The sequence below is a fragment of the Coloeus monedula genome, assembly GCF_965178545.1.
Source record: "Coloeus monedula genome assembly, chromosome: 9".
NCBI classification, from domain to species: domain Eukaryota; kingdom Metazoa; phylum Chordata; class Aves; order Passeriformes; family Corvidae; genus Coloeus; species Coloeus monedula.
The window spans coordinates 23,722,710-23,746,291 of NC_138789.1; the positions used below are offsets into that span (position 1 = coordinate 23,722,710).

The window sequence follows — 23,582 nt, forward strand, 5'->3', positions numbered from 1 at the left end:
ATTGTGGGACTCTGTGTTTTAATGGAAATTGTTTTTCTTTCTCCTTCACTTCCTTCCTTCCTCCCTCCTTCCTTCCCTCTTTCATCCTCTCCATTTCCTCCCTGTCTCCCAGAGAGAGCCATAAAAATAAAAAAATACTCTATGAGAGCAAACCTGAACATTTCCTAAAGAAGAGATTGTATTTTTCCTAGAAAAGTAGTTATAAACTTAGTACATTTTATTAGCTGCTACATAAAAACATAAAAAACCCCCACAAAAAAAACCCATATCCAAAAAAACCCAACAAAACACCCTCCCCCACAAACCCAATTTATAATTTCTTGTTTCTTTTGACATTTACCATCCAAACCAAATATTTCTTGCTTCTGCATGAGTTCTCATTTCCCATTGACACTTGTCTTTCAAATCCTGCCTGCTATGGATGCTGCCAGGAGAGAACCAGGAGCTACAACCACAGTGAAAAGGGCATTTTCTTGGCTCAGTGTGCCAGTGTGGGCAAAAGGCAGCAGAAAAAGGCAGCTCCTGCTTGGGGTTTCCATCTATCACAGTGCTGTGCCCCACTTCTCCTCTTTAAAAATGCCTTTAAACTGCAATGTCTTTTCTTATTTATGTGCTGTTGAAAACCCCAGTGTCAATGGTGTGGCAAAAGGGCATCATCCCAGACCGGCCTCAGCCTGGTATGGCCTTCATTTGCCCTCAAGATCTGCTCAGCAGCACCACTGTGGTCCATGAGTATTTCATGGGACGTTCTGGATGATATTTTTTACACCAGTTGATTTTGGGACAGATCTCTAGGCAGCATTCACGCCCTCCACTGTCTGTGCTGGGGCCTGATGCTGCTGCTCCCTACCTCTAAGGGCAGCACTGGGCTCTCTCCTCTATCCATTGTCCCCTCTGAGCTCCCTGCTCCTCTGTCCCTAACATCAAGAGCTGCCAGGGCTCTGACAGCACGTTCACATCAGCCTCAGGGCCCACAGCCTTGGAAAATTAAGGTTGAGAAAAGCCTGTAAGGCTACCTGCTCTGCCCTGCCTTGCCCTGGGCTGGGAAGAATCAAACTAAAAATCCCTGGAACAAGAAGAAACCCCACCTGCCTCTGCTCTGCCTTATTGTTGGGGATGAGCCTGTATCTGGGATTCCCCCTGGCTTTTCCACCTGTTCAGAGGGAATATTGCACCCCTAATTACCTCTGAGTGTGGGGGAAAGCACTGCTGCATTGCTGGAGTGGCAGACAGGAAGGATCCCAATGTGCGATGCTCAGAAAGGGAGAAAGGAGCTGACTTTGCTCTGGATATTCCCTCCTGCCCAGGGATATCGAATGGAATGAATAATTTGCTATCCGATCATCTCTAATCTTCATCCCATAAAATCAGCAGCAAGCTGGGAGGGTTTTTGAAGCCTCCAGCTGCATTTGCTGATAAGACATGAGGCAGGAAAGATTGGAAGCCCATAAAAATGATAATCTCAGGCTTCAGTGTAACTTGGTGGAAGGGTTTTCTCCTGCCCTTTCATTAAGGATGGATTTCATGATCTTCCTTAAATAACAACAAGCCTTCTCACGAGGAATCTCCCACCCGAAAACTGATTGCATCGTCATTAGGAAATAGGAGACCAAGAAGCCGGGAAAAAATAAATGGAGCACAGCTGAGCTCAAGGCTAAGGCCAAGGGGTGGGAGGAAAAGAGAGAATTGGAAGTAATTTCTGAGCACAGAGAGAATCTTTAGGCATAGGGGCTCTGCCTGGGAGAGTCAGGCACTGGCACTGTGTCAAGCTGCTGGGCACAAGCCTGACCATGAGCCTGGATGTGGAGCAAAGCCTCCTCCTCCTCATCTTTCACCTCCTTGGCGGGAAGAGAAATATCATGTCCCATTTCAGTGTGATTTTGATGCAGCGTCCTCTACACCAGCCCCAAATTCAGTGAATCTGGAGAGAAGGGAAAGGAAAAAACCCAAGTCACCAACCATTTACATGTGAATCTCAACCACAACGGACAAAATAGGGAGGAGAAGGGAAAGGTGGCTGGCTTGGTCAGGGTGGAAAGTTTCAGGAAATAATTATCTCGGATGCCAGAACAGGAGAAAATTAGAAGTGTAAACTATAATCAGATGTTAAGTTGCTTTTCTTCAGCTAATTGAAATAATGTTTTCTCTGCTACCTGCCACTCTACCCCTTTCAGATGCTAATCCCTATCAAACATGGACTTATGATTACAAATTCATAGGCATTTTTCCCAGGAGCAGGAATTGCCTTGCCCTGTAACCTCTAAGATGAGGTCTTAATAGGAATTCACAAGCAGCCTCTGGTAAAGCTTCATTAGCCGGAGAGAATAGACAAGGGCAAGTTGCAGTGCTCCCTAACCACTCTAGGGAAAAATTAATTTAAAGTACTTTGTAAAGTAACAAGGCTGGATAATGTGTTTCCTTCTTGGATTATTGTTTTCCAACACCTTAATGTGTGGGCAGATTAGGTTACTTTGCCTGTCTTGATGGTGGTCCAGGCTAAGTTGTGATTTATGGAGTGCAGAAGCCTTTGGAAACACTGACCCCTTGGGCCAGAGCTGGATGGAGTTGGGGCGAGGACCAGGCTGGATCTCACCAGGCTGGGTTGCTTGGAGGCTGTTGGGGAGGTGGGGGAATCCACCCCCAGCACAGCTTCAACACAGCCTAGAAGAGAATCTCAGCTTTGGAAAGCACCACTTCAGTGTTTCCCTGGTGGAAAACGGATCCAAGAGTCCTGCTGCGTTGGGGCAGATTTGTTTCATGGAGGCAAGATCCTAAGAGATGCTGATTTCTGTGTTTCCAAGGGCTGGAACAGTATGGAAAACCTCTCCCAGAAGTCTCTCAGCAAAGCCACTGCATGGGACTGATTCCCAACCAGCTAAAACCCAAAATGCACTAAAATATGCAGAAAATCAAGCCTTCAGCCCCAGGAGGGGCAGGCTGTGATTTCATACACCCCCTCCAGCCCTTGCCAAGCCTTCCCAAAAATAGCTATAATTCTCTTCCCCTGGCACCAGGCTGGGTGCTCTTCATGCCGGTGTGGGTTTATGGAGCTTTGCAGAGAGCCAAGTGAGAGGCCATGGGAAGATGTGGTGATAAAGCCTTGGCAGAGGGGCTGTGACTCTTCTCAGCACCCTGGGCTCGCAGCTGGACTTCGCTGGGCACTGCCAGCTCCTGGCATTATTCACCTGAGACTTGTCACACAGAATGGGCCAGTCTGGCTAAACCCTCACGGGATTCGAGCATCATTCAGCGAGGAGACAAAGAGTTCAAAGGGCCTTTGGGCAACAAACAGCACCGATCATCTCAGCTGATTAAATATGTTCCCAACTGATCTGGGAGTCCCAGGAGACCAGTCTGAAGCTGGGAAGATTTATGGACAGCTACCTGAATTGGAGAGGGAATGTATTGATTTTATTCCTGGCTGCTGAAGGGGATCGCTGCTGTTTCTCAGAGCAAAGAGGGCTGGTGAGGGATTCATCGAGACAGAGGGATAGAAAGGTAGGTAGAGGGAACCAGGGACAGAATTCCAAGCCATCGAATCATTTTCTTGTCCCCACTTACCTGGGGGAAGATAAAAACCCCATGGCTCTATTTTCTGTCATTCTTCCATCCAAAACTGCAACACCTCAAAACGAGACTATAACCCAAAACCATGCAGGTTTATGTCATCCCAGCTTCTGTAGTCACTTGAATTTCTTTCCTCCCCATTAATGCCTTAAGGCATCACCATCAGCAACCCACTGCTGTCCAAGCTCTGACAGATTCTGCACTTCCTTTGCTGGTGACAAGCCCTGTGTTTTGATAGCTCCAAGCACAATTAAGTGTGCCCTTGAGTCTTCTTAACTTTGCTGTCTCACAACAGGCAGGACCGAGCACCCTGGAAGGTAGAGGAGCATCATGAAAGGCCATGTCCTGCCAGGAGGATACCCCTGCATGGCTGCCTAGGTCCCCAATGGGTAGAGAAGAGCCTGTATTCAGTAGGGCACCCCTGCTCAGCACCATCTGAGGAAGGTGATTTCCTTCCTCCAGCCCTGCAGCCTTACTGGGGCAAAGGAAGGGCCCTGGGCAGAGTGAGGCGCATCCCCAGTACAGGAGACCAGCCTGAGCATCCTTGAACTCTGGGCTCCAATCAACCAGAACCCTGCCAGCAGGCACCAGCCCTGTCTACGTCCATGGTCAGCAGCAGAGGCAGCAGGTTTTCAGGTGGCATCTCTCTCCTCCTGCTTCTCAGCACCAGGGGTTTTTCTGGAATATGAAGGGAAAAAAATCACAGGGCCATCGGCAGCAAGCGAAATGAATCTAATAACCTCCACTTCTTTTCAACGAGCTCTAGTTGTTGCTTTACAAGTGTACTCCAGCCCTGGCGAGTGCCAAACAAAAGCTCCCCTCTCCTTCTCCGTGCCTGTTAAACAGCTTTTTTTATTTCAGCGAGCTGCATCTGCTGGGTGGCAGCCGCGATTACCATAACACAGCGGCAGGATTTGGCCGGGATGCTTCCCCCTCGACTCTACAACAGGCGGGAGCCTCGGGCTGGTGGAAAAATAAAATGAAAAATAAAGGGCAGGGAAAAAAAAGATTGAATGCATGAAGTCACTGTTCTGGCTGCCACCCAAGCAAACAGATGCAGGTAACGGGGGAGATGGGCAAAACCACGTTGTCATCTCCTCAGAACAGTGGCTTCTGTTGCTGGGGAAGGGAGTGGGAGGGACATGGAAAAGCCAGAGGGATTTCATGTGAGTCCAAGACCTGAAAAAGGCGTTTCTCAGGGCATATTAAACTTAGGAGAGCTTTTTGGGAAGCTTAACCCATTCCTGAAGCTTTAGAGGCTGCCGGGCCCCCCAGCATGCTGCTGCAGACAAACTAAACACCGTGAGATGGGGACAGGGGTCCAGGGCACCTGCAGGAGGGACAGGATTGGTAGGAAAGGACTGAACAATCCCAAAGTGTGCCGTTGTGCCACAGCAGCTCAGAACAGGCTGCTCCTGGATCCAGCCCTGAACAGGTTTTGAGGACAAAAGGTGAAGACCCCTGAGAGATGCCTTTGCCTGGGACCGAGGAGGAGAGGCTGTTTCCAGGACTGGGCGGGACATTAATTAGAACTCAGTAAATAGCAGGGCATTGGCACAGCCACCGGCGCTGCACTGGGAAGTGTGAGTCTTCACAGGGTCACCCCACCTCTGCTGAAATCCCAGGAGACTCGGCTGCCTGCGCTTCTCTGGCAGAGCCAGCAGGGAGCTGGTGACCACAGGCACAGAACCCACTGTGCTCACGTTCCGGGGAGTGGGGACCTGCAGGCAGCACTGAGACCTCCAGAGCCTGGCTGAGCTGGGGGGAACACCAGCTGCCCCAAACTGCCTCTCTACCTTTCTACTCCAGAATACAGAATTCTGCAGGAAAACAGCCGCAGTGTTCAAATAGAGTGGGTTTAACATAGCGATTATCTGTCTGCGGTAACCCCAGGAAAACCTGTAGAGGGTGGAAGAAGGGAAAAGGAGAGGGGGGAATGGAGAAGGGGAGAAGGAGAGAAAGGGAGAATGGGAATGGGAGAGAGTAGAGAAGAAAGGAGAAGGAGAAGGGAAAAGGAAGAGGGGAAAGGACAGACTTTAGCACACTTTATTTGGAAAACACCGAGGGAACACGAAACGCCGTCGCTGTCAGACCGGGGCGGGCGCTGCGCTCCCGCGGGGCCGCTCGGGGCGGGGGGCGGCGCCCTCTGGCGGCCGCGGCCGGGCTGGGTCCGCTCCGGCTCCGCTTCCGCTCCGGCTCTGCTCCGCTTTGGCTCTGCTCCGCTCCGGCTCCGCTTCCGAACTGCTCCGGCTCTGCTCCGCTTTGGCTCTGCTCCGCTCCGGCTCCGCTTCCGAACTGCTCCGGCTCTGCTCCGCTTTGGCTCTGCTCCGCTCCGGCTCCGCTTCCGCTCCGGCTCCGTTTCCGAGCTGCTCCGGCTCTGCTCCCCTTTGGCTCTGCTCCGCTCCGGCTCCGGTTCCGCCCCGGCTCGGCCTCGGCCCGCGGGCAGGAAGCGCTGGTGCTGCGGTGGGTTTGATGTGCTGTTTATCTGCGAGCGGGGCTTCCCCCAGACCTGTTCAAAGGAGGCGCCCGCCCGGAGGCGGCGGCCCGGGGAGAGCAGCGCCCGCCCGGGCTCGGGGAGGCGATCGGGTGGGACCCCGCGTGGGACAGCCCCGCTGCGACCCCCCGGGACACGGCACTGGGATGGCGTCGACTGCGAGCTCCTGCTGGAGAGCGGAGCAGCGGGCGGTGGCGTTGGCATTGCCAGCGAGGGGACGGTGTCCCCGCTGGAGGGGACAGACACGCTCCCGCTCACACCACCCGTCCCTTGGGGTGTGTGGATGGATGCAGGGCCTTATCCCCATCCCGCGGCACCTGCACGCAGCGATAGAGGGGAGCGGCTCGGAGCAGGATGGAAGCAGGGACGGGCAGAGAGCCGAGATAGGAGCAACGGCTCAGCTCAGCCTTCGTGCCGCCCTGGAAACACCCCGGGAAAAACATCCAGTACCTGCTCGGGATGGTTTGGTGCCACCTGATCCAGAAGGGAAAAAGCAGCTCAGGGTTTGCTAGGATGAGGCAGGGAGCAGCTTGTGAGTGATTTCTGCTGATGACAGCCAAAAGCAAAACCACCCTGGTGTTTTGTCTGGTGGGGACAGGCAGCAGGGCAGCATGCAAGGAGCAGGGGCCACATGTGTGAGCGTGTCATGGGCTTGTGTGGCTTGAAGACACATGCAGAACTGCATGTCCACACCCATCCAAACGTGTGTTTAGGACTGTCTGCAGACGGGCATCCATGGACATGCCCACAGGAGTGGGACGGGCAAAAGGAGTGTTTGTGCTTGTGCACCATTGCAGTGCAAGAGCCCACAGACTGTGCATGTGGGAGCAAGTCAGTGCACACTCACCTGCCGTGTGCATGGACAGCTATTTGTGGAGTGTATGTTTGTGACTCCTTGTCACACAGGCGGCTCTGCCGATGTGTCACCACTAACACACCCCAATGATGTCCCACCCAGGCTTGTTCCTCGCCTGCTCCCTGGCCCAGCATGCACAGGGCACCAGTTCACCAGCTGCACACCCGGCAAGCACAGAGCCTTCCCCACGCCGAGCAGGCACTTCCCACCCACAGCATCCACAATGGCACACTGCTGACTGACCCCCCCAGGACACCCCCACCGGCCTCCAGCTCCTGTTTCAATGCTATTCCTAGGGATGGAGCAGGCTGGGTGCTCAGAGCTGTGGTTCTGTGATGCTGGATGGTTGCAAGACACACAACTGGGACGGTGTTGATGTGTTTTGTTTCAGCTACAGCAGCGTGTGAAGGGATGTATCACAGCAAGCAAAGTGCTCTGGAGATGGGACAGCTGCTGTAAAGCATCCCCTTGCTCCCAATCCCCCCCAGGCAGCCTTGGATGGGCAGTGGGTGAGACCATGGCTGGACCCTTCAGACATGCAGGATGACCTTACCTCTGGTTTCTGTGGGCTCTGGGCAAGCTCTGGGCAGCAGGGACCTATTCCTACCTCAGGGGCTGTGCTGCAGGTGGTGACAGTGGTGGAAGCAGAACAGCTGCAGGACTGGACACATTCCCTTCCTTTCCCTGGCCTTTGGCCATCTGCCCAGATATACATCTGGAGTGGGACTCTTGTCCCCTGCCACAAACACGGGGTGAACAGGGCGTGCAGGCAGCCACACTTCCCTAGTCAATCTAGGCTGTGATGCTTGGCATTTTTAGAGCCATTCACTCCTGGCTGGCCTGGCTGCAGGTCCCACATCAGGAAGGACCACAACTTGAAAGCACCTCACATAAAAGACCTGCCACTTCCAGCCTGCTCATTTCACATGATGCAAGCCAGGATGTTCTGCCATACCTTCCTGGACACCCTTGGGCATGTTCCCAAACTTCTCCTAGCCCAGTCAGCAAATCACCCCCTTCCCTTCTTTCCAGCATTCCTTGCGCTACACAATGCCAGCCGAAAGCTGCCTTTCTTTTTGCGGTGCCTGCACTGAGCAAGGTACCACCGCGGCTTTGCCAGCCCTTTGCTGCAGGACCCATTCCCACCTTGGCACGGCCAGATTAAGCTGGTGCCATGCGGGGTTTGCCAGAGGCATGGTCAGGGAGAGAAGCCCCCGGCCCCACCACGCGCTGCCGGACGGGTTCGGCCACGGCACATCAAAGCGCCGGGGCAGTTCTAACCATGCTCCAGACGCTCCCTCCCATTTCCTGCTGGATTCCCGTCTCGCTCCCTGCGCCCGCATCAGCAAAACAGAGTGTAAAAATAGAGGCTGGGCTTCACCAAAACACAATAGTAAATTGTTCCCCGGAAAGGTCACTGGGGCGGCTGAGAATAGCTCCAAGAGCAGGGGAAAAGGAATGTCTACAGGGGGGAGAAGTTTGGAAGTGCCTGTTGGACGCACCCCCCAGAGGTTTCCTGCATCTCCATCAGTGGTGCAGGTCCCCCCTCATGAGCCCCTGCGGTCTCAAAGCATCCCCATCCTCTCCCATCCACCCCTAGCCCTGATCTCCCATCCCAATTTTGGGATGGAAACTAAAAAAAAAAAAAAAAGCGGGAGTGAGAAATAAGGTGAAAGGAGAGGCAGGAAGACCAGAGAGAAAGAATAAGGCTGGGAGGGGAGAGAGGATCCTGCTCGGTGCTCATCTCCTTGCTGCGTGTGACAGCGCGGTGTCCCCTGGGCACCACTGGCCGGCTGCAGCCTTTGTGTGGCGGTGGGAATGTCAGGGATAAGCCCCGGGATGCAGAGCAGATCGAGCAGTCCCAGGAGCCATAAATTACTCCTGCTGCTGTCACTGGCCTGTCACAGCGAAGAGGAGAAGCTTTCTCATCGGCTGCCGGGGTGGGAATGTTTGGGTCCTGTCGTTTCCGTGATCATGTTTCATTCAATTACGTGGGAATGCCCTTAATGAAGCAGGTCCTTGCTCCTGGCTTCAGCGGTGTTCCCAGGCAGGGCTGCCAGTGCAGGCTGCCCTCAACGTCGCTTGGCCAAAAAGGCTGTAATTAAAAATATATAATGAGGCTTGAAAATAGAAGCTGCCCAGTTTTGGGGTGATTTGGGGGTTTTGTGTTTCTTGTTTTGCTGTCTTGGACATATGCATTCCTCCCACCTTCTCTCTGGTTTTTAAGTCAATTTTATCTCAATGTCAAGTCCCCTCTGTTCTCACTCCCCAGTGTCATCCATGCACTGGTAAGGGAAATTTTCTGCCACTGGAAGCCTGAATGTCACCGAGTTCCTGGCACACATTAGAAAACTGGATAAACAAAACACCTTGACATGCACCTGTTTCAAGTTTGTGAAGAGCCCACTACTTCCCAGAAAATTTCCTGCCCTACAGACCAGAACACCCATCACATTGTGGTGCCACCACTGAGAAATGAAGCCCAGCACTGTCCCTGCTGAGGGCAGTGCCACCCACGAAACCCACGCCATTGCCCTCCTGCCCTTCTGTGCTGAGGAAACCTTAGGGCGTTTTTCCCCACTTGCTTTCCTGTTTTGCATAAACAGAGAAAAACCAGCTTGGGTTGACGTTTTTTCCCCATCTATTCGAATCCACAGAGCAGTGCACATCACCATTTGCAACACAACATGACTGTAAAAAGAAATTACCATTTGATGAGAAATTAATTAAACTTTCCATTGGAAGACAAGAATGGGAAGGGCTTTAGAAAATTACTTTTTAAAAAGAAACACAAAGGCAGGTGAATGTCTGATACCTTCTGTGGCATTTCATCTTGGTGGCCAAGGAGCATCAAGGTCCAGATGCCCTGAAGAAGAAGATGCTGGAAGAAGGATGCTCTTTACAGCATGGCCAACATGAAGCCACTACCTGGGGACACAACCCTGGAGCCTGTCCTGTCACATCAGCACCCAGGATCTCCCCACCAGCAAGATCAGTCAGGAGTGAAGCACATTGACCCTCCCACCATGGAGCAGGTGGCATTGGAAACCTCTCAGCCCTTTCCATAGGTTATAGAACCTCTAAATATACACGGAGTGGTTTGAAGCCTTCACCCTGCAGGTGCTTCTCCCTTAAGGATGTTTCTTCCTTTGCTGGCTGCAAAAGACTTGTGGCCATTAAGGACATTTTGTTTGTAGAAAGCAAAAAAAGCAGAAGGGGGGGGGTGAAAGGAGAATTGTCCTGGCAATGGAAGGAGGGAGGGAGAGAGTCAGGAGGTGGGAGGCAGAGATAACCGGTGGGTGAGCTATCAGCTCTTGCTGGGCTGGCAGAGGATGGGCGACAGGACTTAAAACAGATGTACAGCCATGATCTCCCAGCTCCAGATAAACTCCAGGAGCCACACACTGCCCCACACCTGCCCCACGCCTTGTCCCAGTGCCTGGGGTGGAACCAGCCCAGTCCTGGCTGTGGAGGCTTTGCTCAGTCTGGCTGTGGAGGGGACCCCCATGTCCCTCATCTGGGGCTGTGCCTGGACAGGGCTCCCTACACCCCCAGGCTGGAGCCTGAGGAAGGGTCTTCTCTCCCATCTGGGGGGAAATTTCACTCAGAAACCTTAAAAGCAAGTGTTAGCTACCAGGCAGCTGGGGAGGAAGGGTTAGCAGCTAAGCTTTTGGGGGACAGGCTTTAAAAATGCAAGGGATACTCTAAAGGGTTTGTTTAAATAGGCAACTCTGTAATTCATGGAAATTAAAGACAATAAAACATTTGTGGTACCATTCCTGCTCATCTGCTCCATGCTCAGTACAGTGTCAGCCACCATCAGCAGCATGGTGCTGTAGGTATGGATATTAAAAATATATATATATATGTGAGAGAGAGATATATACATAAACACACACATGTTCAATGGACCACTTAGCCTGTAAACACTCCCTAATTAATGCTGTATATTTTTAAAAGCACTTGTGCACGTGGCTGTGATAATTTCTCTCCAAAAAAAAAAAAAAAAAAAAAAAAAGAGGAATTACTCTCACTGCCCGTTAAATCATGGCTGAACGCCTGCCATGGTGCGAAGGGAAGTAGCATGGCCCCCAGCAGCCCCTTCCTCGCACAGTCAGCCTCGCCAAAAGACGGGAAAAGGCCACTGGAAGCTTTGGGGGACCTGCAAATAACACGCTGGGGGTAAGGTGGGGGTGGCTGGTAACGCTCGCCTGCGGCGGGGCATTGCTTCATCGCCCGCCTTCCTTCCTGCCGGCCCCGCGCGCTCTTCCTCCCGCCTGCTCTCTTTGCAGAAGCCCAGCCCAGGCTGGACGGTGTGAGTCAAGCAAGAAAAAAAAAAAAAAAATAGCAGATCCTTTTGCAACGTTTTCTGCTGCCTGTTTATGCCTTTGGCTGTCTGGGAATGGGCCACCCTGGCATCGTCACCCCTCAACACTCAGGGATGAAACACCAAAGTAATGATGGATTCAAGTGGTGAGGTGGGACAGAGGCAGACAGCGAGTGGAGGCTGCTTTGTAAAACTTTATTTAGAAATATTCTTGATATATTCATTATATATATATATTTATATATACACACACATTACGACAAATGTGTTTTCTAAATAGCACATCCACAGTGGGTTGAGACTCAGGGTACCAGGTCTGGTTACTTCATTTCTGCAGAAAAAATGCAGAAATCCAAGGGGAGGGTGGCAGAGAAAGGGGCGGGGCTGAAAAAAACAAAATTCATAAGGCAGGAATTCACTCACACGGTACGACACTGCCCCAGAGCGCTGTTTCCAACAGGAATGGGGGGTGATGGCCCACACAGCGAGAGGTGAAGCAGGCAGGAGGAGAGGTGGGCAGAGGAAATGTACCATTCAAATCACAATTAAAGTACAACTGTACATACCCCGGGAGACCTGCGGCACTCCCTGCAGGAGTGCGAGTGCCTGGGGGCGTTTGGGGGTGCTGCCAAGGTTGTACCATTTTCCCGACTGCTCAGCTACCGAGAAAATATAAACAAGAAGTGATGGATTTGTGTGGAATGAGGGATTTCTGAGTATTGGTGAATTTTTTTTCTTGCGACAGTTTAATAACAAGGGTGCAAAACCCCCACATAGCCCACCCAGGGTTCTTTGGGAACCAGGAACAGTTTTACCTGTGTGACAGCACCGCCCTCCCTTCCCCGAGGGCCCCCTGGCAGCCCGCTGCTGCTTGCCCGTCCTACCCCTGGCACCAGTACCAGTCCAAACCTCTTCCTCAGCGTCACTTCCTCACCCACCAGCACCTTCCCTGGCCCAGCCCTGCAGGTAACCTCCTCTAGGAAAAACCCCCATGCACAATCCAGACCCAAGAGTTTTCCTCCTTTTCCCCAATTTAAGATGGGGGAGATTGGTGCTTTCCAAGAATTTGGGGGCTATGCTGGAAATCCTTGCATGGGCCAGGATCCCTTCCCAGGCAACTAATTCCGCCTAACAAGCCAAGCCACACGCCAGACTTTTACCTATTATTTACAAAGAGGTATCAAAACCAAGCAGGGATGGAAATGACACGGCTCTGAATTAAGCCTGGACAGGCTTGCAGACACGCACTCAAATTCTCTGTGTTCCCTTGTACCTCAGCACCCTTGGGAAGGCACGAGTGCGGTGGAAGATGTCCCCACTCAAAAAGATTTATTCCCTTCCAAAGGATGTTTGTGTGTGGGTTTGGGTTTTTTTTCTACTGTATCATGGTAGAGATTTCTGTGCCTTGACATATCTGCAGAGGGAGAGGATGGGTTTGGGGCAAACGCTCCATCAGGAGATGGGTTGGTGAGAGATGGTCCTGATGCAGTGGTGATGGGACAGGGTGGTTCTCAGCTCCCAGCCACCACAGCAGCAGCCTCCTGCTCCCCTGTTTCCCAAATATCCTCCTGGGGGCCAGCACAATCAGAGGATCAGCTCAGTCACAGAGCTCAGTTTTGCACTAATTTGAGCACTCAGGAATGGGGGCTAATCCCACACTGCTTTTACTGCTTCCCCACAAGATTCAGAGAGGATCTGTGGACTCCTACCAACCTTGACAGGTGAGGACCCTCCTAACGCCAAAATAAATCCAGCATTGTTGTCCACACTGTGGGCATTGGCACAGCTGAACCACCATTTTCACACAATAAAACCAAAAAATTCAAAGCATACCATTAAAAAACCTTTTTATAACCCTATGTACACGCACACTGTTGATACATCATTGACTCCTTTTGCCTTTTTTTTTTTGCTTTTTTGAATTTAAAAATCCCCCAGTCCAAGGAGATACTTCACTAGCAAATATTTTCTTTCCTTCCCAACTCTGAAATTCATCTTTCTTGAGAGAAGTTCTGGCCCTACAGAAACCACTGGAAAAACTCTAGGAGACTACAGCAGGCTTGAAACTCACCTGCTGAGTGTTACCATCAGAAGGATCAGGGACTGGGAGGGTGGCAGAAAACACCTATGTACCTTTTCATTCAGTGGATACTGCATGACAGTGTTAGACAGAAGTAATCCCACGTCATAAATACAACAAGCCCAAACAATCCAAAATCAGATAGAAGGGAAAGGAAGTAAGGGAAGGAAAAAAAAAAAAAAAAGGAAAGAAAAGAAAAGAAAAAAGGAGAGAAAAAGAAATACTCTAAATCCTTTTAATAGTTCTTTTGCTGAGGGTATTTTTTCACCTCTTTAAAAAGATACAGTCAAAAATTCTTGGACAACAGGAACACGTGGTCAAGCTCCTGCTCAGACCAGCTGGATGTGCCACAGGCTGGAGAAGTGCTGCAGCGCTGGAGTGATGCAGCAGTTTCCAGCACCACGTGGAGCTGGAAAGCACCGATGGCCTCCGTCAGCAGTGAAAGAGGAGTTCCATGTCTCCCCCAGATGATTGCTTGAAAAGAGACGGTCACCAAGTGGCCTGAAAACCCTCTAAACTCTGGAGAGGCACCAGCCACATCTCCTTCCCCTCTGCGGAGTCCCATCCCGAGCAGTTCTGTACAACGAAGATGAATTCAATGCTTTTCTTCTTTGTACGGTCACGTACCTAAACCCCGAACGTCCATCTGGGTTGGTCTTGTCCTCAGCTAACGTGCCGGCCTCTCTGCCCCAGGCTGGGGAGAGTGGGCAGCCCGAGCTCCCAGGGAAAGGCAGAGTCACAAATCCCACAAGCACAAGTTCCAGCAACGGCACAGCCAGGCCTGGCCTCTCCCCCGTGCGCCTCGGGAGCAGTGTGAGGGTAATCACCGCTGCGCGTTGCCTTCTACGGGGAGGATGGCGTGGTGCAGGCTCCGCGTGTGCTTCGAATCCAGCGCCTCGTGCTCTTCCGTGAAGCTGTCCGGGCTCGCCGCTCCGTCCAAAGAACTGCCACAGCTAGAGTTGGGAGACAACATGTCCTGCAGGAGGTCTTCCTGGACTATCCCCGAGTCTTTGTTCACTTTGCCCCTTTGGTTTCCTTCTTCCTCCTGGTCGTTGAGCAGCTTGGCCAGGAAGTTGATGTATTTCATAGCCAGGCGCAAAATCTCGTTCTTGCTCAGTTTTTTGTCAGGCGGGTGGGTGGGGATGAGCTTGCGCAGCTCTGCAAAGGCCCCGTTGACGTTCTGCTGCCTCCATCTCTCCCGGCTGTTGGTGAAAATGCGACGAACCACTTTCGTGTGAGGACCTGCAATCCCAAGCACGCAGAATTAGGAGCAGGGCTCAACAGGCCAGGTATTACTTTGCTGAAAAGGTCACTGTTTTGCAGATTAACTACCTGACTAATTTTAGTGAGGTTTAATCATCAGGGCAGTGAAATAAGAGTTTCCATCTAACTGGAGAAAGCCATAACTTCTGTTTGATCCACTGCAAGGGAAAAAGTTGAGGTGCATCTCTTTGGATCCTCAGATAGCTAAATTTACCTCTCATGTGTCATGATAAGTGCGCAGAAGGCTGCAATAATTTTAGGGTATCTCAACTCATCAACAAGGGTAACCCAGCAACAATGGTCCTATTAAAATTTTGTATCGCTAGATGGCTTTATTTTCTATCCCAAAAATTGTCTAAAGGACACACCATTGGGATGGGAGGGAATTAGCTTGAGCAGAGGCTTTGACAACTCTGAGATCCAGAGGTCTTCCCTGCTGAGAGCGACCACAGGGTTGCCACCAGCCCTCTGAGTGGAACAGGGCAATGGGGTTTGCCCCATAGGAATGAGGACAGGTAGCGATGTGACCCACAGAGGGAAGGCAGTGTCCTGCCAGAAGGGTGATCACAGGTGAGGATGGAACAGTTTCACGGCTGACCTGAGGACTGCCTGCTCTCTCTACACAGCTCTGCCACAGGGCAAAAACTCCCTCTGGCACTAGTTGGAGATGGGATCCCAAATTGCTGGAGGTGTCCATTTGGCCTAATTACATGTAGCCTCCAATTAAATCCTTGAAATTTTACAGCCATGTTTCTGACAGGGGATGCTACACAGGATGAAGGCACAAAACACACTAATTCTCCTTTCAGCACATCAGGGTAACTCCTGGTGGCATGAGAAAAGCTTTGTCTCTGTGCTAGAAGTGACCCAAAAGCACATCTACAGAAAAGTACAGCGCTGCAGGAGCAGCAGTGCTGTAAATCAGGATGGCAGGTTCTTGGGTCCATGGAAACCACCTCATGTAAGAGAACACTATCATGAGATGTTTTTATTATTACATCCTTTCCATCATCTCCTCCAGGAGACATCAACGATGGAAGGTCACCTCAATCTCATGAAAATCTGGAAGGATGACCACAGCAGAAACTCCCATGGGATTGGAAGCATCACATACAATGAAATCATCACAGAGTGGGAAGCAAAGACTTGCAGGTAACACTTCAGTGAGTCTTACCCCAAAGGACTGTGGAATTCCCATTCCCACCATCTCTCCCCTGTTTTCCCACTCTGAGACACCTGCCTAACTTCTCCCTCCTGGTGGGAACAAGCCCCTGGCCTTGGTGAGCAGTTTAAGCCACAGCTCTGACATCACCCAGTGAAACCAGCACCCCGGGGCTCATTTAAACACCTTTATTCTTTTCTAGCAAAACTCTTGGCTGCCTTGACTGTGGCACAGGAGCCAAACAGGTGTGACTTTTTATAAGTATCCTAGTCAGGCTGTACCTCCAGGTCCCACCTAGCACAACAGGAGAAGTGGTATCCCTTGTTCCAGATGATCAGATACCATCACACTTTCCTCCATTCAGGGGAAACTGAGTTCCTTCATCACATCCAGCACGTCACACAGAATACCCTGCACTGCAGGGTTTGCATGGGGACACACTCCCAAGCAGCCAGGTTAAAGCTGCCAGCTTATGGAGTGTGTGAGCAGCCACACAACTCACTCCTCCTCATGGTGTGCTCAGAGCTGGGAGTCCCCCAAAATCACAGAGAGTCCCTGGGATAAACTGGGGTTGTAGAAAGGACAGACACACCTATGACCTCTAAGATTCCAGTGTGATGCTTTAATAAAGGCAGTCTTCACCCCCAAACAGCACCTAATACCTTTGTACGAATCAATGTGCAAGAGCTCATGAAAAGGGAAGGTTTCTTGTCCCTGATGTGCACAGCCTGCTATGCCACAGGATTGTGGGGAAGGTGGCAGGGACCAAAGGGACCTCAGCAGCACTACTAATTAAGCAGTGAAGAATGTGCTACATCCTACTACAATATTATGACATTTTTAACACTTTACTGCTCTTTCCAGACAAGACAAAGTAAGCGGTCTTGAGTCCAGAAAGAGATGCAGCTTAAAAACTATTTACTCCCATAAGAGTATGAGAAATAACCCCATCTTGGATACTGCTCATTAAAAAAAAGCTAAAGAGACTTTAATTCTTCACAGGCTTTAAATATGTGTCTCTGTTCACTGAAAGCTGATGACTAAAAGACATCTGTTCATAAATAGGTCAGAAATCAGAAAAAAAAAATAAAAAAGACCTGTTCATTTTCATCCAGGGGCACCCAAATCAAGCTTCAGTATATAAAACAAATTCTGACACCACTCAAATTCTTGATTCCTCTACCAACTGAATTAAACATATATTTTAGAAGGAGATCAGGTTTTGGCCAAAATGTGTCAAGCAATGGAGAAAATTAAAATGCCCCATAGCTGTGTTATAATAGAAAATCTATTTCTCATAAAGAAACTTGCCTCATAATTAATCCAAGCAATCAGATGAGAATTTTTGCCTGGATTTTGTTCTAATGGATTGACTGATGCTTTTTTAATTGTAATAAGAAGTCTGAGGAAAATTAATAAAAAGATGATCTTCCAGAGTTCCAGGATATACTTTTTTAGAGATATTTTTTTTCATTTTTATCTTCACTTCTGGCTATTTTAAAAGAACATATTAAGTGGAACAAAATTTCCATAAAATAGATAAAGAAACACTTGCAAAACCCCCACCACTCATTTTCTTACGGATAAACCCCACAAGCACAAAGTCTGGCAAGACTGCCCTGCCCTTCTGCAGATCCCAAGGGCTGAGGACCCTCAAGAGTGGTGCTCCTGTGTGCTGTGGATGTCACCCAGCAGGTGACAATCAGAGCAATAAGCAAAGCCTCTCACGCTACACAGATGCCTCAGCATGGGATGTACATCCCTCCGAACTGCTCCTGTTTAGACAACATAACCTGACACCTATTTTTTCGCCCAAAAAATGTTGAGTCCAGTCTTGGAAATTCACATGAACCAGGACCTGCAGGATTGGGCCAAATCTGTACACCTGCATTAAACCACACGTTCAAAAACTTGGTTACAACCAAGTACTTCTGTAATCCTTAATACCTAATTTAGTAGCAAGTCCAAAGCTTTAGTCAGACACCGAGATTTGATGGGCTTTTCCCCGTAACCGCTAAGCCTCGGAATCAAAACCCAGACAAAAAGCCCTTCTTGTGCTGGGGCTGTGATATCCCCTGTCCCACGGGGCTGCAGTCTGAAAGGACCAAGAGGGCGGAAAGTGGGGACAGAAGGACTGATGAATGCAGATAATACCCTGAGCCTGTCATTTCGGGTTGTATTATTTTAGACTGATGCAGGTTATGATTTGATCTTAGATTAGCTGGGTAGAGAAAAGGATGGCTAGCTGGAAAGGAGGAAAATTAATTGTCCAGCAGTTTAAATACAGTGTTTACAATTGCTAAAGAGAAAACACATTTCAGTGAATCTCATGTGTACGGGCTAATAACTTCAGAGATAAACAGGGTGGCCTTCCACGTGTAAACTATTCTTGCAAATGTCCCTTTGCATGGGCAGCATCCCGTGGACAAATGCGCTCTTGCACACAGCATCCCACACCTGCTGCCAGGAGCAGGCAGTAGATCGTGCCCTGCCCTCTCCCTGCCTTCCATTCTCCGAAATTATCCTGCAGCTCCAACAGGGATGCCCGCATCTGGGACCACCAGAATGAAACACCAGAATGTCACCTTCCACATCTCCCCCCAGACTCTGCCACGAGACGTTTCTCCACGGCAGACGGGAACAGTTTGTGGATGTATACCGAATTAAGGCCACGATCCCACCGCGCCGCTGCAGACCTCAGCACGGTGTTAGCTCTTTGCTCCCCGGCGCTTTAAAGGCAGGTTGTCCTTTCTGCCCAAGGCTGTGGTCTGCAGTGCGAACGTCTCCTGGCTGGAAGGGTTTACGGACGCAACACCTCACTGCAATGGCCCTGATCTGCACTTCAACAGACTTATATTTATTTCCTTCTTTAGGGTCTAATCTCTAAGCAATTTGCAGAATAGGGATATAATTAGCCACAAACTGAACTGCTCCGCTGGGTGCTGGGTGAAGGCAAACTCATCGGGCACGCTGCTGGGGACCGCTGTGGGCTCCTCTTACCGGAGAGCCACCCTGACTCCCTGGGCATCCTACTCGCGTCTTGGGGGCTTTGGGGATTTAGTCCTTTTATTATTTCGGGATTTAGTGCCAGAGTGTGGCAAAGTGCAGGAACTTGTCCCCCTCAGCAGATGGGGACACCCCCACCCCCCCCCCCCAAGAGGTGGCGCAGGGGCGAAATTCTCTCACCGTCGGTGATCTCCATCTCGTATGGAGAGGGTCTCCGCTTCACCCGGTTGCTGCCGTACATGGAGAAAGAATCCGGTTCGCCGAAAAACCCGCTGCAAAGAAAGGCAGCGAGGCCGTGAGGACACACCGACACCCCCCGGCCCGGCCCCGCGGTAGGGGGAGCGTCCGGGGCCGGCGGGAAGCGGAGCCGCTCCGTGACCTCGGAGCGAGCTCACGGCTCACGAAGCCGAGCCCGGGGTCGTGCGGTGACACCACACGCGGCCAACCAGGGACACGCAGCGAGGGACGGCAGCCCGGCGTGGGCAGGGGGATGTGAGCGGCGTGGGGCGTCCAGACTTGCGGCTTAGGGCAAAATCCACCCCATTCCCGCGGCTTTGAGCTCTCCCGCAGGCGGGCACGCACGTCCACCCGGGCCGGGTCCGCACCGCAGTGGGTCCGTCCCTGCACACCCCCGGGCTGGCTCAGCCCCCTGTCAGAGCCTCTGCTGTGCCTTTCTCTAATTTGCGGGACTCGTCGGAGAACAGAGAGAGCCCTGGGAGCTCCGAAGAGCTAAAGCGGTTCTCATCCGTTTACTGACGGACCCTTTCGCTCTGCCCGGGACTTCACCACCGTAAATATTTTACCTTCGAGGAACGAGTTTTTCGTTTCTTTTTTTTACCTTTTTTTCCCCCCTTTTCCCTTTCTCTCTTTGCAAAGTTGTGTGCGCAAACCCGCGCTGCCTAAGCGACGAGCCCCGCGCGGAGGAAGGGATGCTGCTGCTTCTGCCCCCGCATCTCCGCCCCGCGCCTCCCGCCGCCCCGAACCGAGCCGCTTTCCCCCCCCCCCGGGGAAGCCGCTCCGGGATGGGATGGGATAGGGGAGACACGGACCTGTTGATGGTGGCCAGCGGCTGGCCCAGGTTGTAGAGCATGGCCCTGCCGTGGGGCTGCAGCGGGAGCGCGGGGGGGCTCAGCTGCACCATGCGGGCCTCGCAGGCGGCCTCGGCGGCGCGGCACGGCTCGGCTCCCGGCGCTCTCTGCATCGCCTCCCCCGCCGCCTCACGGCTTTTTATGTCCAGGGAGCCCCCCCGGCGCACCAGCTCGATGACGGGCACAGGGGCGGCGGGGGGCCCGGGGGAGGGCCGGCCCGCCTCCTTGGCCGCCCCGTTGAGCAGCAGCTGGGGGTCCGCCGGCGCCTCCATGCCCCCGCGGCTGCTCTCCGGCTCGCTCGTGGTCTCCGCTTCCGAGTCGTGCCGCCGGGCGGGGCGGGCATCGCGGGGGTCACTGGGGGGCGGCGGGGCGGGCGGCCTGTCCATCGTCCTGCGGAGAGAGGCAGCGGTCAGGGGAGGCCCCGGATGGGGACCAAGGGGGGCTTCACCCCTCCACGGGCACCGCCCCGACGTGGGGGGGCCGCTTCGGGGCTTAGACCTCGTCGGTGAGAAACGGGGGAGTTCCTGATCACCCCAAATCATTCAGAGTTTGCTGGCAGGCCGGGGGGGGGGGGGTCTGTGGGTCCACCCCACCCGCCCCGACCCTGCTGTGACGTCACGGGGCCTCGCGGAGCGGCGCTTTGACGTCTCGCAGCTCCCCGGTCCCGCACGCCGGGGACGGGCCGGACTCCCCGCCACGCTCCCGGCGCCCCTCGGGGATCCACATCGGCACCATCAGGGCGGCTGGAGCAGCGAGGGGGGCTCGGGCAGCGCCCGGAGCGCCGCCAAGGGTGCGGGTTAAATTATGCGGCCAAATTACGGAGAAGGCTCAGGGGCCTCCGCTATTTGGGGGTTATTTCTCCCCATTTTGGGGTCCCCGGCGGTGTCCGCTGCCCTGCGGAGACAGCCCAGTCGCGGCCCGGCCTGCCTGCAGCGGCCTTAGCCTCACGGGAGGCCCCTTCTCCTCCCATGATTATTTTTTATTATTTATAAACGATCGAAATACACCTAAAACCACTTTTTGGAGGAGAGCGGGTTAAACCAGCCCCTAACGGAGCCAATGCCCCCGCGCATTCTCTACCGCAGGAAGGAGGAAGGGGCCCGGCCGCGGCCGCACGCAGCATTGTCCCCCTTCTCCCACAGAACAAATGCTGTCGCGACAGGGCACCTCGCGCCGAGGCCAAACAGCGATATCGCGATTATTTCTATGCTTTATCTCCCACATATCACCTCGTTCGTTTTTAGATTACTTTTGTTTGATTGATTGGTTATTCTTTTCCATATAAATAAGGAGCTTCACGGAGCAGAGAGCTGCCACCCATCCTTCTCACTCCTTTGCCTCGAGAAATTTTTTATTTCGTTTCTGATAGGCTGAGTCGCGAGAACCCCCCCCTTTTTTTTTTTTTTTTTTTGGCCATATCTCACTATCTCGCTGGAAAACAAAATAAAAAAATACGACCACCTAAAGCACAAGTTCTCGGCCTTCCCTCCAGCCCCCTTCCCGCCAGCCCTCTAGAAAGAAAAATCTAATTGCCTATTCCGATATTGTATAGGAAGAGATTACTCACATGTGTCATATTTAAGTAGGGACACCGCAAGTCTCTCCTGTTTCAACAAAAGCGCTCTCAGTGTCAGGCTGAATTTACTCCTCCCACCTCAAGGTACTTACGACTTTACAGAGAGGAAGGACACCCGCATCGGGATAAAACTGCTAAATCCTGGGAGGAAGAGAAGGGGGGGAGAAAAAAAAAAAAAGGAGAGGGTGGATCTCGTGGGTCCGGATTGCCAGAGATCAGTGGAGGGAAAAAGGTGCAGGGGAGAGGGAAGGAGGGGACAGCACCCCGGGGAGGCCCCTGTGATAGGGGACAGCGGCCACCCCCGGGTCCCCCCCCCGCCGCCGCCGGGAGCCGCCGCCTCGCACACGGGGCCACAACGAGCGACGGCCATGGCCTGGCGTGGAAAAAAAAATAAACAGAGATAAAAAGGCGTGAAAATAAGCGCCCTATATTTGGGGCGAATTGGGCGGTTTTTTGGACACACTGCAAGCCCGGTCTTCCCGGGAGGAAATCACAGACGGGGCCGGACACGGGGTTGTTTTTCTCCCGATGGGCTCGCACGAAGCGGCGACGGCGGCGGCGTTTCTCCCACGTCCGGCTGGAAAATTTAATTCCTAAAGGGGCAAATTAAATTCCTCGAGGGGCCGGTTCCCGGCCGCGCTCCCGGGCCGAGGAACCGCGACAGCCGGCACCGGGCCGGCGGCAGAGTGAGCCTGCTCCCCGCCGCCCAGCGACAGGAAGGCGAGGCCGGTTCACCCCGCCAACGAAATTACAAAAAATTAGGTTTTCTCCTTCGTGAAAAAAGAAATAATCCCGATGGCGTCTGTTCCCGCATTCGTTAAAAAACGAAATATACAAAACCGCAAAGATAGCAGCAGTATTTTGCCTTAAATTAGGGTGGTTTCGTTTAGAAAAAAATGGAGGGGGGGCATTAAATCCCCGCCCGCTGGTTTCTGCTCCGCAAAATCCTTTTGTTTTCCAGCAGCCGATCAGCGGGAAATTTCCAACCCAAAAGCGCACCTCTCCCGCCGGCTCTTTGTAGGGATATCGCCCCAAAGAGAAGGGGCGGGAGGGAGCAGGATATCGGGGACCCCCTGTCGGGGACAAGCGCTCAGGTTCTGGCTGTCTGCCGGGCCGTGTCCTGGAGTTTGTCCCTGGGGAGAGGCTGCGGGACCCGGGCCCCGTGGGCGCTTCGCCCCCAGCGCCCCCCAGCCCGTCCCAGCCACCGCCTCGCAGCCGCAGCCCGAGGGTCCCGGCTTGGTGGGGGTGCCACACCCCACAGTTTCAAAGGGGAAAGCGTATTCTCCTCCTCACCCACCCCGCATCAAAGAATAAAAAAGATTAAACCCAACCGCGGAAAAGATTTTGTGTTTTTTTCCCTGCTCGCCTGTCTCTCACGTGGGGCAGAAGCCCCCCAAAGCCCACTCGCTGCCCTCCGGAGCCCCCCAAAACCGCATCCCGCCGCCCCCAGCGCCCAGCGCTCTGCAGAGCCGATTCTTCTTTACTCACCATTTGCTTTTCATTGGGAAAAGTGAGTGGAGCCATTTTGTGGCCTACGCATCGCGGCTATATTTGTAGTAAGTGTTGGGTGGCTTCAGCTGGGTAGGCTCTAATTCCACATCACGTCCAGTTTCCTATTTAGTATGGAGAGCGGAACACTACTGCAATGTGGCCGAGAGAGATAAAACCCCAGCAGTGGCCCGCCTGCCCTGATAAGCTTCTAAACCCATTATTTATGAAATGATTCATTATTATTTGGCAATTTTATCGAAGGAAAGCGGAAAATTATTGCAGGGATATGCATAGGAATAACTCCGGAATGCATGCCTTCTAGCTTTTTATGTGTGTGTGCTTAGATGCTCTTAAAAAGACACTGAAAAAAAAAAAAAAAAAAAAAAAAAGAGTAATAAAAAATTGCTCTGTGGCTGCCCGCATCTGAATAGCGATTCTTTATTTTAGTACTCTTGGAGGTTATTATGGCCCTGTTTTTTTTTTTTTTTCCCTTTTTTTTTTTTTTTTTTTTAATTATTAAATATGGAAAACCTACTCCGTTCTTAATTAAATTTAATGAGCCAAAATAAATTGTTGGAGATGTTGAGAGAGGGGGAAGGGGTGTGGGCTGCTTTGGGACAAGAGGAGGTAAATAAAGCACATCGAGAGGAGATGTTTCGGTGAAAAGCAGCC

At 52.2% G+C, this 23,582-nt stretch overlaps 1 protein-coding gene across 2 annotated transcripts; it reads right to left on the reverse strand.

The window, feature by feature from the left end:
• Positions 1–13,074: 13,074 nt before the first annotated feature.
• Positions 13,075–23,044, reverse strand: TAL1 (TAL bHLH transcription factor 1, erythroid differentiation factor). 2 transcript variants are annotated; one of them, XM_082287577.1, is made up of 5 exons: positions 22,908–23,044; positions 21,411–21,560; positions 19,805–20,233; positions 18,936–19,027; positions 13,075–14,566 (listed from the first exon to the last, which is right to left on the reverse strand). In XM_082287577.1, coding segments are annotated over exons 2-5 (942 nt in total). In that variant the 5' UTR covers positions 21,413–21,560; positions 22,908–23,044; the 3' UTR covers positions 13,075–14,147. The 2 variants fall into 2 exon arrangements, with proteins under 2 accessions (XP_082143703.1, XP_082143702.1); XM_082287576.1 differs by lacking the exon at positions 21,411–21,560 and having other exon boundaries at positions 22,908–23,001.
• Between the last annotated feature and the right edge of the window lie 538 nt (positions 23,045–23,582).

Coding starts and splice junctions, on each gene's coding strand:
- TAL1 (XM_082287576.1), bottom strand. Junction 19,028..19,804: donor CCGCTGGCCACCATCAACAG/GTCCGTGTCTCC, acceptor CTTTCTTTGCAG/CGGGTTTTTCGGCGAACCGG. Junction 14,567..18,935: donor CGAGATGGAGATCACCGACG/GTGAGAGAATTT, acceptor TTGGGATTGCAG/GTCCTCACACGAAAGTGGTT.